Source organism: Melospiza georgiana, chromosome 5, assembly GCF_028018845.1.
Source record: "Melospiza georgiana isolate bMelGeo1 chromosome 5, bMelGeo1.pri, whole genome shotgun sequence".
In the NCBI taxonomy this organism is placed as follows: domain Eukaryota; kingdom Metazoa; phylum Chordata; class Aves; order Passeriformes; family Passerellidae; genus Melospiza; species Melospiza georgiana.
In genome coordinates, this window is record NC_080434.1 from 10,592,381 (window position 1) to 10,610,616 (window position 18,236).

Sequence of the window (18,236 nt, forward strand, 5' to 3'; positions counted from 1 at the left end):
TACAAATAGCAGTGACTTATTGCTGCCTCTTGTTCAAGTTTGCAGGAGTAGTAACTGCTCCTGGGATGATGGTAGGTCCTGGAGATTGGACTGGAATGCTGCTTCTGAGAGATGCTACAGCCTGGCTATGGTGCCAAGTATTCACACAGAGAAACTGCCATGCAGGATCAGTGTGAGGGTTTGAAAAACTGGCTGATAGGGCTTTTTAAAAGTGTGAATCATGATTTTAGAGGAGCATTCTTCTGGTCTTCCCCAGGGACTGGTATTTCAAGTCCAAGGGTTAATTTATTCAGTGATTACATAAATGTGAATCATAACTGAATGTGTTAAAATGTGTGGATGACAAAGAATGGTGATTAATAAGAATATAGCAGCTCTGGAATGTGATTTAATTGGTAAGTCAAGCACATTTAAATATCTCAGAGCAGCAAATTGTGAATTACACTTAAGAGCAAGAAATGAAAAACACAGATGACAGTCTGGCAAGCAGCATTGCCTGAAGCATTGAGAGATCACTAAAGCTGGGTGATGACTGTATTTTCCAGTGCAATGCTTAGACAGAAAGATAATGGTTAAGTGGGAGTAAGTGATTATATCACAAGGTGGTCTTAGAGAGAACAACATGGACACACAGTTCTGATATCTACAGCTGAAACAAGGCCGAGAATTCAGAGACAAGCCACAGCACTGATTTGAGAAACAGAGGGAATGCCTTACCCTGGAGGATGATACCATCATCCATGGTGAGCTGGTGAAAAATAGATTGAAAAGTGACTTGACTACTGTGTTTACTACCTCCACAGACAGAAAATTATAGCAAGAACTAATGGCACAAAGTTGCCTTGTCCCTGGATCTGCCAGTTAGAGGATTCAATGAACAAGATGTGCCAGAGGGGTGCAGCTGCCAGAGCAAGAGAGGCAGCCATAATTGGGGCAGAAATTTGGAGGCAATTAACCAGACACTGTGGTTAACAATAACTAGCACTAGCCATAGTGAAAGTTTCAATAAGGTAATTTTTCAACAAAAATGAACATTAAAAATATAGAAACATATCACAGTTTAAAACAATTATCATAAAACATGCAATATAACACTGTGAGGAAAATAAATGAAGTAATATAATCTTATAATCATAATATCAATCAATATTAAAATTTTCTGGCATACTGTGCTGTAGTGTAAAATAAAGCACCTTACTTTGTATTTCACATCAGCTGCCAAAAGCAGTTGATTATTTTGCAATCCTAATCATTATAGTTTATAATACTTTTACAGTTTCCATGGGGTTTTTTGACATTAACTCCAAGAAATTAATTCATGGTTTACATAGGACTTAATTATTGTCATATCCTAAGGCACAGCACAAACTGTTATTTTCCCACAGATGAGCTTTAATTAAACTAAACCAGACTTTCAGGAAAAGATAAAGTAGTGGAAAATGTTCCTAGCCCACCGATTCCCCTGTCCTACCTTATTTAAATCTGTCTCCTTGTTGAAGAAGATAAAGGACAACTGATTGTGTAAGGTTTTGTTATGCATTGTGAAGACCCAAAACTGTTATTCCATATGTTTATCATTTTTTACTATTGCACAAAAACCTCTTCATTTTCAGATCTGCACATACTCTATAGACTCTCTCACAAAATATGGGGGGGAAATCAGTAAAGTCTGATTTAATAAGGGCCTAAAATCTAAAAAATGTAATTTCCTCACACAATTCTTCATTTGCATAAAAGACACAAAGTAATGAGGTAGGCCATTTACTCACTAGCATCACATTCAGCAATAAATACAGGGTCCTACATTTGAAAAAGCAGTGGGGTGGAGGTAAAATGCAGGTCCATCTGAGTCCTGGAGAAAACAAGCCTGTGGTTTTCAAATGCAAGTTCCTGTGTTGAGGGGTCCAGCAGGCACATTTTTGTTCCACAAAAAATAAATTTATAAAGCACAGCTTGCATAATTCTCTAGGGATTTGTTAAAGAAAGATCAGAAGCAATGATGTGATCACACTGTACACTAAGGATGTACATAAAATAACCCAAAAAATTAAAATGGCAGTGGGTGACAGAAAAACACAGGTTCAACTAATTTTAAAAGGTCCAAAAAAGCCCCATGCACACGTCCCTAGATGCGTGTTTAAACTGCATTCTTTATTTTTAAACCTCTTGAAGAATGGAATATACATTATAACTTTGTAAGTCAATCCCCTCATGTTTTTAGCACTTTGCTTCAGCTTTCCAATAGCTGAGGAGACACCAAGCATTTACAAATACCTTTACTGGAATATTTAATCAAGCCGCTCCCAGTCGTGCATAATTTGCGGCAGTGTGAGCGGAGGCTAAGCCAGCAGGCTGAGAACAAATAAGTGGAATGATGTTCACAGAGAAAAGCTCTGAAAGCTCCTTCTGTTTTTAGGCTAATGCTTCAGTCAAATAAAGCAAAGTATAGCTGCAGCTGCAGGATGGGAGTGGAAGTTGACAAAGCAGAGGATAATGGCCATCTTTGAAATCTGATTAAAGAGGCTGCTTCCACCATGGAGAGTTCAGGCAGGCAGTGCAGATGGATTCAGCAAGGCCTAAGTACCAGTACCTGCTAAAAATTGAACAGTGCGGGGATTTCAGTTCTGTTCACCTCCTGTAGTCAAATATATTTGTTTTACTTCTTTTTAGAGGGAAGAGAAAGAATATTGAATTTCAACAAGGATGCACATAAAGAAGTAAAAGCTCCTAAAAAATACATACAGAAAAGGAATCTGAACTACTTCCATATCCCAAGTAATATTTGAGTCATTCTGCATGTCATTAACACCCCACTTTTTGTTAGAAGCCTGATCTCATCTGCACTTCCACTGGATTCTGTTTAGACAGTTATACCAGATTGCATGTGAAGCAGTACTAAAATTCAGGTGTGCTCTTGAGTAAGCAAAACACTGAAAAGTCATGTAAGCAACATGTTGAGTAGATGAAGTGGTATTAGAAGTCTGAAGAGCAGCTGATATGACAGTACAAAGTAGATCTTTTAAGGGTTTAAGCCCTTCTGAAATACTTCACTGTTATTTCCTGTGCAACAGATAAACACTTAAGAGTAGATTCCAAAATACTAGACTACTGCCTGTGGGATTAGTGCAACTCAAGCAGCAGATTTTGAGATTCTAGCTTGTGATCAAGCTGCAGCCTGAGAATTCACTCATCCCAAAAGATGCTGATACATTGATCAGATATGTATCCAAGCCCTTCAAAACAAAAACCAGCAGAATTTACATGTTCTGTTACAGTTCATTTCGCACTGCTGCCTCTGTGAGTAGCTTAGCAGATGGCATTGCTGCAAACCATCCTAACAAATAATGCTTCTTCATTAAAGAGATGAAGTGTAAGACTCTGTATCCTACGTGCTTTTATCTCAACTTGTGTTTAAAAGCATATGAAAAGTATAATGCATGCATCAAACCAAACCACGTTTATTTCATCAGTCACAAGTGCAAATATAGCAACAAGTCAGATCAGCAAATTACAACACAGAGAAGAATGTAATGTAAATGCTAAGTACACTGACAGACCGACTTCAAGAGAGCAGCAAAAAACAGTGTCTTCAAATAAAAATTTCTACTCTTCTTACTCTTTTGTAATCTAAATTAACATAATAAATCTAGATCAGGAATGTCTCTGACAATTCATGTTTAGCCAGGTATTCTGTTATTAGCAGTTCACATTATCCAGTGTGCAAAAGACCTGTCCAAGCTTCCTAGTAACAAGACGTTTTGGTTTTAAGCAATTTTTACCCAATATTTAAATAATTCAGTGCTGATGCTAGTTAATAACTTCTGCTATTTGATATTATAAATTCAAGAATATATATTTAAAAAAACTAAGACCAACTTCAGTGTACGTACATAATTCTACCCAGATCCAAAAATGGGCAACATTATAGATAAAACTGATTTTTTTCTTGTCAAAAAAAAAGATAGACACAAGTCGTCTCTGGTTTTTTCCATCATCTTTAAATCTGTAGTTAAAATATATGCAGTACTTATGTACAAAATAGAAAACATTCCCATTAGAAAGATCCTGCAGTTCAATTAGCTGTTTTCCCCTACCTCTTAGTAGCCAGGGAACAAGATTTATCCTAAACACCCAATCACTATTTTGCTTTACAGAAAAGCAAAAGATGACTTTTACACTGGAAATTTAGTTAGCCTTCTTCTTTGTTAAGCTTTGTTTCTTCTTCTCCTTTTCTTGATAGGCAATGAACTGAGAGTCTGTGCCAAAGAGTCTGTCCCACCACGTGAAGGTCGAGGCGTAGTTGCCAATGAAGTTCATGTGGTGGAAATCATGGAACCGGGCCCCGGCGTAGAAAGGCACCAGATGGAGAGGGTTCAGCGGCACGTCGTAGCCACTGCAGGGCAGGGAAAAAGGAAAAGCAACAAGGGTCAGGATTTTTCTGAGACATAAACTACAAAATACAGACATTAACTTGTCATTTTTATGAAAGAAATATATTTTATAGTATTCTTGGGTCCTAAGGTAATCACTGTGATACTGGCTTAACATGAAAATGAGTTCCCTCCACTCCTAGCCAAATGACTGCAAATTATCCCACAATGGCTTTGGCACTTGCTTTTCAGCTCAGTTTACTAAGCAATACAAAAAAAAATTAAACAGGTAACTTTAAAAAATCACAGTGGCAGCTTAGCAGTTTTCACTTAGAGTGATTTTAGGAAGGAGGAACAAGAAGTAACATTAAGTGCAAGCTATGGCCATCAGCACAGCAGCTCATCAGAGAGCATCTCAAATAAACCATCACTGTATGCCTATTCTTATCTTCACCTTACTGCAAGTTCTTCAAATATTTGAAATCCAAATATTTGATTAAAGTAAGATTAAAAGCAGAACAGTGTGCTCTAGAGGGATTTCAACTCCTTTGCTTGGTAGGGCTGGAAAGCCTCTTACCACCACCTAGTGGGGAGAGTGCAAGGCAATTCATTATAAACCCCTCATGTGGAGAACAAGCTAAAATGATAATTATAATAGGAAATTAATATTTTTTTCTAAATTAATTTATGGTATATCACAACATATACTTTGAGAACTCTACAAGCAAAACATGACTAAACCTGGAATGCTTTATACCATGAATTTACTGGCAGCTTATGTTCCATTGAAACACCTGATACTCAACTTGCAATAAGACACTATGTGCTTCATAATATATTTACAAATACAAGGTCAAGTGTTAATACTATCATTTCAAAAATAAACTATTAGGGTCCCCTGCCTCTTGAACACAGGAAAGAAAATCTCATTCAAGTATAGATGAACTAAACTAAGCCTACTGGGATTTGCCCTAAGATTTTGGAGCCAAATTTGTCAGTTCTACTACAGTGACAAGAAGACTTGTCCTTTTTATTTACAATAAATAAAAAAACCAAATAAATAAAAGAAATGTATGCATTTGTTTTAAATAAACAAAAGAAATGTATGCATTTGTTTTAAAGAGAGTCACTGGTCACAGAGCATGAAGTTTCTCTTGAGCAAGAAAACAGCCTGACAAAATATTAAACAGAAAGAACTCTTGGCTGGAATATCACCTTTGGTAATTGATTTTTGCTATTCCAATATGCATAAGATCCCTTGCACACCAAACAGCAATAGCCAGACATCATAATCAGGTGCCTAGCTTCTCTAACCCTCTGAGATGCTCTAGCTGATAGTCTACACTCCTCTAATCAGCAAGATCTGCTGCTAACACTGCCTCAGAACAGAAAAGTGTGGTAACTCCCCAGGTAGGCTCATTCTTTGTACGACACAGAAACATATTTTAGTGCAAAATAAAATGTACATCTCAGTGACAGAGACAGGTGAGTCTGATGTAGGGACAAGAGAAAAAACAATTCTTAAGAAGCAATGAGCATCTCACCTGTGCACATCAATGGTTTCCATCAAGCGACAGATCACCCACGCCCACAGAAGAACCACGTGGTTACAGAAAACAACAATTCCAATAAAAAAGCCAGCTCCAAGGATGAGTGTTTCCAAAGGATGTGCATATTCTGCTTGCATTCCAAATGGAGACTAGAAAGAGATAACAGACAGGGAACAGTCACCATTTTCAGTTTTATGTACTCCCAAACCAGAGGCACCATTTTGCAAGGCTCTCCCTTTCCCATTACCCCACAAGACTACAGCAGGACAAATGGAACAATGCTGTGGACCAAGGGAATGGCACGACTGAGCAAGGGCCATAATACATATATTTAGCTCCTCTTTGGAAAAGCAGTATCCTAAGGTCATAAGGATTATCACTCTATTAATGATTCCAAACACTACACTATTAGTTGAAAAATTGAAAACTTTTGTTTAGGCTTACCATCACCCCAGGTCAAAGCATTATTTCAGGAGTATTAAAATATTTGGCAAACTCCTATCAGCTTTGCTATACATCCAGGCTTGGAAGCAGAAGAAAGAAGGAAGCCAAAATATTCTCAGAAGCAGGACTCACTCAGAAATTTCTTATCAAAATAAAAATGAAAAATTCCTCATCTTTGACCACTTTTTAAAATAAATCTGTACCCCTCAAAAGTGATTTTGAGATTGATATAAAACATATATATATACACACACACCAGTCATTCCTACATTTGGTTTAGCAAAAAAAGACATTCTAAAGAGTTTTCAATCACAGAATACCATACACAGAGAACAGTTTAAAAAATTTTAACCTAAGGCAGAAAGTTATAAATAAGATCACCAGAAAAAAAAAAAAAAAAAAGTCCACTTTATCTTAAGGGATACTTAAAAAAAAAATCTCTTTTTACTGTCAGGAAAAGTTTTTAGTGAAACAGCCATTAGGCTACAGATCACTTCTGTGAGAGCTGCTAACCACTCTCAAGAACAATGGCCAAAAGCTGCTCCAGCTAGAGACCTGAGGGGCTGCCAAGTGCAAGAGGAAGAGAGCAGCTGCTGCTGCAGATGTCTGTACATATGCATGCATCAATCCATACCAGGCTCCTCTATTGCTGGCAGCATGCACAAGGCACCCATGACCCAGCAGCTTGCAGATTCCTTTTGGCACAGCCTAGGTTGTACACAGCAGCACAGAAACACACAGCACTGACTCCTGGGCTCCACAGGCAGTGCCTCCTAAACACAGCAGCACCATTTACAGAGTGCAAGCACTGCTGCATCCCACCGGGCTCCAGCCAAGTGCGGTTCATTGCCTGGCACTCAGTGCCAGCTCCAACACCACTAAATACAGAACCACCCAAAATGCATGCTCTTGATATATCTGTGTATTTGAATGGCACAATGGGCTAATTCCAGAGGCCCTCATCCAGAGCTGTAATCCTTTCCTTGAACCAAGTACACGATGCACACGCTGGGGTTGTGCAAGAGCTGCCTGATCACATTCTGGGCATTCACATGCTCTGGGCAACAGCCCGTGTGGTGGGGAACTGATGAACAACCAAATCCAGACATCTACTGATTCCCTTCCCCTAGCAATGAGATCTATATGTGCATTTTTAAAAGTCCATTTCACCTTCAAACTTAGCAAGAGTGTGATCTTTTATTTCTCTGAAATGAAATCAAATTGCAGGAGGTGTTTTCAGAAACAAAATGGATGACTGCTCTTGACAGAGTGCCCAAGAAAAGGCATCTAACCACACTGTCAAAGGAATGCAAAATTCTCAGGTCTTTCAAATAAGATGCTTAAGTAACTTCTATGAAACATATACTAAAAGCTATTTTTAAAGAAAAAAATCAAGTAATACATACAACAAACTCATGGTGAACCTTATGGATATACTTGTATATTCTCTTGTGATGCAGCAATCTATGCAGAAAATAGTGCCAGGCATCCTCAATCACTGCACATCCAAAACACTGGCCAACCAGAACATACCTTTAAAAAGCAGAAGATCTATTAGTTATAGAAAATACTAGCAGACATCTGTTTCTTAAAGAGAATATAGTTTATATGCTAATAGTGGTCAGGAATGTTTATACCTATTAATGACTGAATAGCAGTGCACTACTTTTTTTAACATAAAAAATACTAAATACTTGGTAAAAAGGCTGTGGTGCTTATCAGCTCATCAGCTGATATGCTGAAGTGAGTTAGCACAAGGTAACTCACTTCAGCCAGCATTAACTCACAGTTAGTGTAACAAGCTGTCATTTCAATATTACAAATGCAGTCTACAGAGAACAACCACAGAGTGTGCGAGGCCTTGATAAAAAACTTGGAGCTGCATCAGCCATCTACACCAGAGAGCAAACAGTTCTCCAAGAAAGATGACCTTCTGTGATGAAAAACCACTGTTGCTGGGGTGGGGGAGAAGGGGGCACTTATAGCTAATCCAGTTTTGTTCAAAAGTCCATCAGCTCAGTGCAAGAAAAGAACACTGTGAAGGTGGTACATTCTCCTTTGAGGAACACTCTTCTGCTATGATACAAAACAGGGTGGAAGGCAGAGATACTTAGGAGGAACATAAAAATTTTAGATAAATAAAACCCCCAGACAGTCGAACATTTAACCCACCCTGCCAAGAATCTTGCTCTGCTGCCATAAACTCACTCCTAATCCCCCTTCTCTCCCAAAGATTAGAACAGCTTGCAGCCATTTAAAAAAACTTGGAAAATTCTAATTAGCTCTTAGAGCAGCTAAGCAGCAAATGAAGGATGATTAACAAGCACATCTTACACTGCCAAAAAATTATTTCCTATTAGAGTTGACAACACTAATTGTTAAATATTCTGCCTCCAGCTGTAGGCAACTCAGCATCACCATGCCAGAAAAATCTACATACCATCTCGGCATCTCTTCCCACCCATATGGGATGTTAAAATACTCTGTGAAGTAATAGGTACCACAAATCAGGGGCAGCTGAATGAAGAAGTGATTGAAGAGGAGGGTTTTGAAACACTTCCATTGTTTTTCCCATGTTTCTGGTTTATCCTAAAATGAAGCAAAAAGAATTGATTTTATTACGTGCTTCTGTTGTACACAAGTGAAGTGCTCCAAAAATTCATTTGGAGTCAGTTTAATTTCATCTTGTAAGACAGATGCCTTCCAGTAATACAGATTAACTCAGGCAACACAAATAACACGGGATTGCATTCAGTTTTATCAAAATCTCATTTTTCTAGGCTAGTGTTTTAAGATAAGCTGTCTTGTCAGACACCTCCAAACTATTTTTGTTTTTTCAGTGCTTATAGTTAGCAGGAACATTTCATACTCAACAGTTTAACACAATCCAAGTTTTCTTTCCTTCTTCACACCACAGAATGCATTTCCATTGCTAAAATAATACAAAGAGCGGCTGAAGAGACAAGGTTTTGAAGAAATAATTGTCTTGAAAACATTCAGGTTTTGCAGGGAGACATTCAATCAATTAATGCAATAACTTCAGAAGCTGGTGTTATTAATTTCTAATTCAAATTCTAATGAACATAGGGAAACCAATTATCTTTATATACTGGATATGCCTTTGCCTCCAATTAGGAGTGTGCAATCCATCCCAGGCTTTCTTCATTGTCAAAATATTTCAAAATCCTTTCAAGAGCATGTGCATGGAGGTACTCTGAAGGAGAGCACTGCCATTAAAAAAAGCACACCATGTAATTATTTCATGCTACTAAGACACACCTATAACACCAGATGCCAGAATTCTATCCACCTTCCCTTGCTGATGTAAGAACTATGTATATGAAATTTTAGTAACAGTAAGACTGACATACCCTTTCCTCTCTATAACACCATGGGGGAAAACATAACCCTTCCTCAGGAGAAAACTCCTTTTCTTCCCTAAAATCCACTTCTCTTTCTCTCCTCATACACAGAGTAAATTTACTTTGTTGTTTTCAGGATGTCCAAGTGGCAGATGAAATGGAGCCATATACATTGATGATACTGTGATGATTCACAGTGTGATTGCATGCTCTGCCTGACAGGTTCAAAGACAAGTCAGTGTATGCTTCACAACTTGGTCTTACCTGTTGAATTTTGTACTTTTGCATGTATGGTATAAACTGAAAGATAAATCCAGGTACACAGAGCAAAAAGTATGAAACTTCATGAACTAGAAGTGATCCCCAGGTTGCAATCTGGAACTTTGTGTAGTTATCCAGCATGTAATTCCAGGCATTTTTAAATGGTTGCTGCAGGGGATTGTCAGGTAAGAAGGAGTCTATATATTCCACTGCCAGATAAGCAGAGTTCAAGATATTAACACTGTCATTCATGGCCATGGTTCAATCTTAAAACATCACAATTAAGCTCTTCTGTAGTTGTCTGTAAGTAACCTGAAAATTATGAGAAAAAAACAATAAACAGAAGTTAATCTTCAGAGAAAAAAAAAAACATTACATGATAGTCATTACCTAGTCTTAAAGTAAAAGCTGAGAAAGGACAGGAAAGACAGATTCTCTTCATACAGAACAGCCTGAAAGAACAAACCTTTAGATTGGATTGAGAGGCAAGCCAATTAGAAAGGCAATCAGCTCCTAGGTTTTGAGATTATGTCAAGGGAGCAAAAGGATAAGGAAATATTAATTACTAGCCAAATTTTTATTTCAAGGCTTTTGCAGGATAATTGTATTCTGTACTAAAAGAGCAACGGGAAGGTTCAAAAAATATTTATTTTTAATTTTTAATTAGTTGTGATCTCTTGATTATCTAGTCCTGTTTTTCTCATGGCTGTGAAACAAAATTCCTGCAAATTACATCAACACTCCAGCTGGCTTGAGGCAACCCACCTTTCCCTCAGTAATGGACTTCTCCTCACAGCTCCCAAAACCACAGAAGCTGCATTTCTGCAGGTGCCCTGACCTCATGCCATTTCCACAGAGTAGGCTCCTTTCTGGTTTGGCTTGGAAGGGACCTTTAAACATCATTTACAGTCCAACCCCCCTGGGATGGGCAGGGACATTTTTCAAGACATCAAATGGCTCAAAGCACCATCCCACCCGGCCTTCAAACACTTCCAGGTATAGGGCATACAGAACTTTTCTGCTCAACCTGTTCCAGTGTCTCAGCACTCTCATTGTAAAAAGTATCATTCTTATGCCAAATCTAAACCTAGCCATTTTTAGTTTAACAACACTGCCCTGTGCTTTGTCACCGCAAGCCTTAGCAGAAAGCCCCTTTATGTACCACAGGATGGTGTCCCTTGAACCTTCTCTTCTCCAGGCTGCACAACCCCAACTCCTGCAGCCTCTCCCCACTGATGATGTGCCCTCTGACCACTTCCAGTGCCCTCCTGTGGAACCCTTTACACTCCATCTTCCACTCTCACAGAGGTTGGCAACTCACAGGACAGAAGACACTGCTCCATCCCCAGCTGGTACTCTTTGGCTAAATCCACAGAATCACAAGGTCGGAAGAGACCTTCAAGATCATCGAGTCCAACCCACTCCCCAACACCTCAACTAAACCATGGCACCCAGTGCCACATCCAGTCTTTTTTTAAACACACCCAGGGATGCTGACTCCACCTTCAGGAAATTGTGGAGACTGATAAGGTCACCTCTGAGTCTCCTTTTCTCCAGGCTAAACACCCCCAGCTTCCTCAGTCGTTCCTCAACACGTTTCTCAATCCGACACAAATCAGATAGCTGCAGGTTGAAAAACAGCTCTGAGATCCCATAACCAGGGCCCACCTGTAGCCCCTGACCCACGGCACCAAGTGCCCCATCCAGCCTTTCCTTTAGCGCCTCTGGGCAGGGTGACTCCCTCACCTCCCTGGGCAGCCCATTCCAGCGTGTCACTAACCAGCGTACCAGGCCACTATCCAACAACATCAGTTATTGTTTTCCTTCCTTAGCAACAGCACCGCGATGCTGCCACTTCTTACTGACAGCAAAAGCATCGCAGCAGGCAGCGCACAGCCCGAGCTCCCGGGCGGACAGACGCGTAAAGCAACTTAACCACGACCGCCACCCCCGAGCACGCCACCGGGAAGCCGATGAGCCAGCGGCCGGGCTGCACCGGGACTCCTCCGTCCGGACACGTACCGGCACACACCACCCACACGGGGCGCGCCGAGGAGAGACGGGGTCCCGCGGGGAGCCCGCAGCCCCGCACCCCGAGCCGGACCCCGCCCGCCCCGGCCCCTCACCTGTCGGCGGCAGCGGCGGCGGCTCCGAGTGCGCAGCAACACCCGCCGGGCCGCCCGCGCCACCGCGCGCCGCCTATTGGCCGCCGCTGCGGCCCCGCCCCCGCTACCCCATTGGCCGGCGGGCGGCAGCGGCGCAGGGTCAGGCGGGTGGGGGGCGGGGCCGCGGCGGCGACTCCCGCGCGGCCATTGGCTGGAGGGGTGGAGTGAGGATAGTGAGACTCCGGCGCGTGGCCAATGGGGAGGGAGGACAGCCGGTGACGCGCACGACGCCATGAGGCGGGGCCCGTCCGGGCGCGGCTGCGGCGCCGGGAGCGGCTCCGTGCGGCGGCCGGGACCGTGACAATGACCGGCACCGGGCCCGGCACCGGGACCGGCACCGGCACCGGCACCGGCACCGGGACCTGCCGCCCGCCTGCAGGAGCACCGCGGTTTCGGACGGACACGGTGTCACCCCTGCGGGTGCCTGCGCCCGCTCCCCGTTCCGCGGTAATGAAAAGATGGAAGTGCACAGGCGGCGGTGTTGTCATGGCAACCGCGGCCCCCGCGCGTTCCCGGGTTGAATCATGCGAGTGAAAGTGTACAATTCCGATACAACATTCCCGGGCTGTGTCATGCGAGTGAAAGCGTACAATTCCGATACAACATTCCCGGGCTGTGTCATGCGGGTGAAGGTGTACAATTCCGATACAAGGTGCCCTGGGTGAAAGTGTACAATGCCGGTACAAGGTGCCCTGGGTGAAAGTGTACAATGCCGATAACGGAGTTCCCTTTGTGAACCTGTACAATTCCATACAGGGTTCCTGTGTGAACCTGTACAATTCCATGCAAGGTTCCCTGTGTGAACGTGTACAATTCCGACACAAGGTGCCCGTTCACAGCCCCCGCCTGGCCGCACGGCGCACGGAATTGGGGCACTCGGTGACTCCCAGCCCTGCCGCCTGCAGTGCCACAGCTCGGACGCTCTCAGGGAAGCCAGTGATGGCCATTCCTGCACTCATGGACAACCACGGCTTCCAGAAACTGACCTGCGGCATACAGCGATGTTCACATGACTGGTTCCTAAATCTTAATTACTCCCAGTTCGGTGGCATTCAGACCTTTGAGGCTCCAGCTTCTCCCCGCTCCTTCTCCCCTGCCCCAGTCCCCCAGTTTATTTCACTGATTATTTGGTTTGAGACTTGCATTGAGAAACACAAGTTTTAAGCGACCTGTTGGCATTAGGAAACAATGTACAAACTTTTATTTGAAGAAAATGTCTCAAATATGACAGTAGCTTTGGTCATGTTAAAAGGAGGCCATCCAAGAACAAATAAAAATGTGCTGCTGTATAAGCATGGCCATATACAGTGTATTCAGATATTGGCTAATAGAAGCTGAGATTACACGCATAAATAGGCCTTTGTACCATGCAAGTTCAACGCAATTGCATACATTCACTATAAATTTTCAGTTATTTTCATGCCAAATCACCTTTTGGATAAAAAGGTAAAAAAGAAGTAACATCTAAACGTGACCAAAATTGAACAGGAAAAAAAAAAAAACCTTGTAAGTACAGACAACATTTTTATTAAAAAGATACTGAAATTACACCTGCTCAAGAAGTGTCAAACCGTCTCTGATCTCCTTCAGCGGGAATTAGTCTTAAGCATTGTTAAATATCAAAAAATACATCTCTGTTTTACAACATAGTACTGACATATTCAAAGTACTGTGCCAAATTATAAATAGTAAAATCAGGTTTTGAAGAGTTTCAATAGAGAGCAACTTATGCTCACACAAACATATGCACGTAGTATAGTTACGTAACAAAAGTTTTATAAAAGGAAGCAAATGTACCCCATGCCAGTTTGAATTACTGAGGTGGGATTCAGTACCTACAATGAAGACTGACAGTTCATTTCCTTAAATATATTTATTAGTCTCTGGAAAAAATAAGACAAAAATTTACTTTCACCAGAATACACACCATTCTTCACTCACAATCCGTTTCTCAGTCATGACTGACAGAAGCTGGTCCTTAGGAGAGTGTTGGGTTTTTTCTGAAGACCTTGCAATACAAAAATTGGTCTACCAGACTTCAAAAGTTCAATCAGCTTCTGCTCAACTGCAGAATAATCCTACAAATTGCTTCTACCTAGAGTAATCTTCATCATCTGTCATCTGTAATTGTAGACAGTCACATCTTCCACTGTGACTCAAGGTGCAGCTACAAGTAGAGAAGTGCTTAGATACTCAGTCACTTCAAATACCCTTGTTGAAGACTGCTTCTAGTGCATAATCAAGTTGAAAATCCTTTTACTGATCATAATGGTTTGTCAATAACTGTAACACCTAGAGGGAGGGAGAGAAAAAGGGATAAGTCTTTGGACAGTATTGTTTTTGAAATCAAGAAAAAAATTAATATGATACATTGCAAATAGCATTTAACTGTGCACCAGCAACAATGCACATATTTTTCCCTAATTTCTCTTTGACACAAAGCTGTCTGAATCAGTGCCAAGTTATGAAAGTTTCTGTGGCTTATCAAATTTAATTTTGCTATCAGTGAAATATATCCTTAACGTTCACTTAAATAACTCATTTGAAAAACTGGAGTTTTTGAAGGAAAAGATTTCTGAAATAGCTCATTTTCTAAATATCAAATCCCAAAGAACTTTGGAATTGGGATTCCCAATTATGTCCCTTAGATTGAGACACATATTTCTTGTTAAAAAAACTGGTCATACCAGAATCATCTTTCTGACTCACCATGTATGTGCTAAATCATTCTTGATTACACTTTAATCCCTTTTTTTTCCTTGTAGTGAGTAATTATTTGAAGTCATCATTCAAAATATACCATCAGATTCTTCCTACCCATTTTATTATCTTAGATTCTACCTTAGACAAGACTCTGTTTGGATGCTTTGTCAAATGTTATACTTTAAAAAGTGTATTAACAATATCTATGTGGCTTACCTGCATAGCTCCTCCCTGTACTCATACAAGATGACACAACTGTCCATTTATCAGTTGTTGGATTATAATACTCCACTGTCGATAAATTACAGGAACCGTCATCTCCTCCAACCACATACAAGAGACCATTTACAGCACAAACACCTGAAAAGGGGCAGGAAACCAGAATGAAAATTAGTAATTGACTTCCACACCCCCCCCAAAAGCAGGTTTTTTTATGAAAGCAGCAGAAATCCAGGTACATGCCATCCATAATTGACACTGGCACAATTTTAGTCATTGTTGCACATACCTGCATTTCTTCTGCACATGTTCATGTCTGCAACCTGCTTCCAGGTACTGGCAATGGGGTCAAACACTTCCACACTTTTTCTTACCAAAGGACCATCGTGACCACCTACTGCATACAATAAATTGTTTAACACACCAACACCTGCAAACATATGAAAATATACAGAATTAACCAGAGAATTATTTGAACGATACAAAGGAGAAACAACAAATATGTCAGCTAACATAAATCCTCCGTTAAGTCAATGTTGGAAACTATTTCAGAAAACATTTGGGTCAGGATGCATTAAAGCAGAGAGACAGTAACTACAGCAAGACACTGATAAAATGCCTTGCATGCCCATCTACCATATTGCAGCATACAAAGACCAGAGCTGTTCTGCAACAGAAGATTTAGAAAATTTTGGACGAAAAATGACGTGCAGGAAAATGAGGCTTGTTGAAATTTAGGACTAATTAGAAGTGACAGTAAATGAGACAATGTGCTCAGCCAGCATAACAGAAATCTGACAGGATGATAAAGTGTAAGTGAACTTTTAGAAAGTAAAAGCTGTGCAGTACAGAGGATAAAAGCTGAATGGATAGACATTATACAATAGGGATGTTTCCACTGAAGTGTTGGAATACCTTGTAAACAGATGGAACATAATTAAACAGTTAGCAGTGAGTACCTTCTCTGGGATTTGAAGAACACCAAGCTTCTCTGAACCAAGCTTCAGTTATCAAAATATCCAAAAGGATATTAAAGGGTGTCCTTTAATCCTAAGGTCTCCTTTACTTTACAACAAAAGTTTATCAATCTGTGAGCTTAGAATGAAGGCGTGAATAAAGCTAGATCTATCTACTTGCTATTTGGGTTGCACATATTGAAAAGATGGAAATGGGGGAAGCAGAAAGAAAGGCGTGTTTATTTATCACTCCCTTTATAATGCATTATTAGAGCCAAAACAATAAATTTCAGAAATGTAGGGGTTTTTTTGCATTAAAACTTCTGAGTGATGGACCATAAAGACAACTAAAAAAGCACTTCTATGAAAGTATACCGGGAAATCTAATAAATGCTACATTTAAGACTATGAAACTCAAAGCAGAGATACAGATTTGCAAATATAGCTCATAAAGTATTCCATGGAACCATTTAAAATCTTTTTAAAGGGAAACAACAAATATGAATGCAAAAAATCAGGTAAGTCCCTCAAAGAAAAAAAAAATTGGAAGTAGAAAAGAAAAGTAGAAAAAAAGAAGAGAACCCCAAGACCTTAATAACGAGCTGAAATATCTTTAAAAACATATCACTAATTTTGTATTTAAGAGCCACTTCTAAATGTGAAGAGAAATGACTCCTGCTGAAATGACTAAATTTTCTTATTAAAGAGACTGATTTTAAGAACTAAAAGAGAGGAAGGAAACATGGAAGCTAATTGGTACTGTAAATCTGAAAAATAGCTTCTTGATAGGACACTCTTTTAAATCATGCTATTTAGGGCTTTACCAGTGATATTCACTACTAGCATTTCCCCAAATCCTTGCCAGTTAATTTAATTCCTCTTTTATTACTATTATTTCTAGCTATCATGCCACAGTATAGTATGACAACTTTTCTTTCTCCCACTCTGATCACACTTTATTAGAAAGGAAAGTACAACATTCATCTTTTGTAGAATTAAACATTACAGAAGGAGGGCTAATATTTTCAGTTTAAATATGGGATGTGACATAAATCCCCCCACCCATGCCTTCAATGGAGTTACTGGCCTTCCTATTCAGTGTGTAGAGCTTTCCCTCTGCCACATTGCCACTTTTTTCTTTCATAGCTCCTTATTTTTAATAATGTCCTCCCTTCCTCCATGGTGCTTCATTTTCCCTTAATCCCACACCCAGTTTCCAGGTCCTACCTTATTTCTTGCTCCTTCCGTCTGTATCCTCTTGTTGCCGTCTTCTGAGTTCTCCTTTCTTTGTTATTTTTCTTTCCTGCCCATTTTTCAGGACCCTGTCTTATATCTCTCAGCCCTCCCAAATGGCCTATATCTGGATCTGAAGTTCCTCCTCCCAATATGTTGCTGGAAACAGATCTGTCCCCGTATTGATCAACTGAGAAGCAGTGGGTACTAAAGAAGAGTAACTGAGGGTTAACCTCTGAAAAGTTGCTTTTGAGTGAAGCTGAAGCAGTAGGAACAGAAGAGATGAGCTTAAGTTCTTTGAGATGACCAGACATCCAAAAGTTGAATACAGGAACAAAATTTTCTTTAGTTAGCCCCCATAACACCATCAGGACTGATTTCCAGTTGAAACAGTTCTGGTGGGTTTGGCTATTTGGCTTCTACAGCCAAGCTCAATCAACAGTCACGATTTTCACATTACCACCCACTCCTCTGCCATGCAAAAATATAATTTTTCCATGTATTTAACAGTGGCTGTTGATTATTTTACTCAATTATATGAAACTGGAATAACTGTCTACATTTCGTTTTCCTCTCCATTTTTTTTTTATCAGTGGACCAGGCAAAAGGCAGAAGAGAGTTGAATAAGCAAACACAGGGACAAGGGAAGAGAGGAGAGGGGCAGGAAGATCCCAGTAGTTAGTATATTTAAGGAGTTGTAGAAGAAATTAAACATTAAAAAAAATCTGAAAACATCTGCTATATAAATAGGCTACATGCACAACAACAGTTTGCAAAAACAGAGTTATCAAAAAATAAACCCCAAATGCTGAAACAAAATGTGTGCGCAGGCAGACTGCAAAATGAAACTTTGTCACAACCCACCAACACTATTTGTCTTTAAAATTATTCTTGTAAGTTGCCCATTTTATATAAATATATTCCTCAAAACTTGCCAATATTAGAAAGGAATATTTTCCAGTACCCTTACTGC

The 18,236-nt window shown here is 40.3% G+C and overlaps 2 protein-coding genes across 3 annotated transcripts in view; both read right to left on the bottom strand.

Annotated features, from left to right (window-relative positions):
• Positions 1-3,442: 3,442 nt before the first annotated feature.
• On the bottom strand, positions 3,443-12,200 carry MSMO1 (methylsterol monooxygenase 1). Of its 2 annotated transcripts, none has more exons than XM_058024878.1 (6): positions 12,114-12,200; positions 9,991-10,299; positions 8,805-8,953; positions 7,771-7,897; positions 5,915-6,069; positions 3,443-4,393 (listed from the first exon to the last, which is right to left on the bottom strand). In XM_058024878.1, the coding sequence occupies exons 2-6, from the start codon at positions 10,243-10,245 to the stop codon at positions 4,186-4,188; spliced, it is 894 nt and encodes a 297-aa protein (XP_057880861.1). In that variant the 5' UTR covers positions 10,246-10,299; positions 12,114-12,200; the 3' UTR covers positions 3,443-4,185. The 2 variants fall into 2 exon arrangements, with proteins under 2 accessions (XP_057880861.1, XP_057880863.1); XM_058024880.1 differs by lacking the exon at positions 12,114-12,200 and adding an exon at positions 11,491-11,605.
• Positions 12,201-13,324: 1,124 nt separating this feature from the next.
• Positions 13,325-18,236, bottom strand: part of KLHL2 (kelch like family member 2) — a 54,088-nt gene continuing 49,176 nt past the window's right edge. Inside the window, exons 13-15 of the mRNA XM_058025345.1 lie at positions 15,364-15,504; positions 15,072-15,215; positions 13,325-14,444 (exon numbers count right to left, since the gene is read on the bottom strand). Coding sequence (XP_057881328.1) covers positions 14,416-14,444; positions 15,072-15,215; positions 15,364-15,504 — 314 coding nt within the window. The 3' untranslated portion in view covers positions 13,325-14,415. The remainder of the gene's footprint in view (positions 14,445-15,071; positions 15,216-15,363; positions 15,505-18,236) is intronic.

Excerpts from the sequence above, each read along its gene's own strand:
- MSMO1 (XM_058024878.1), bottom strand. The coding sequence starts at position 10,245 with ATGGCCATGAATGACAGTGTTAATATCTTGAACTCTGCTTATCTGGCA. Across the intron at positions 8,954-9,990 it reads AAAAGTACAAAATTCAACAG|GATAAACCAGAAACATGGGA; the intron begins GTAAGACCAAGT and ends GCTTCATTTTAG. Across the intron at positions 4,394-5,914 it reads GAAACCATTGATGTGCACAG|TGGCTACGACGTGCCGCTGA; the intron begins GTGAGATGCTCA and ends CCTGCCCTGCAG.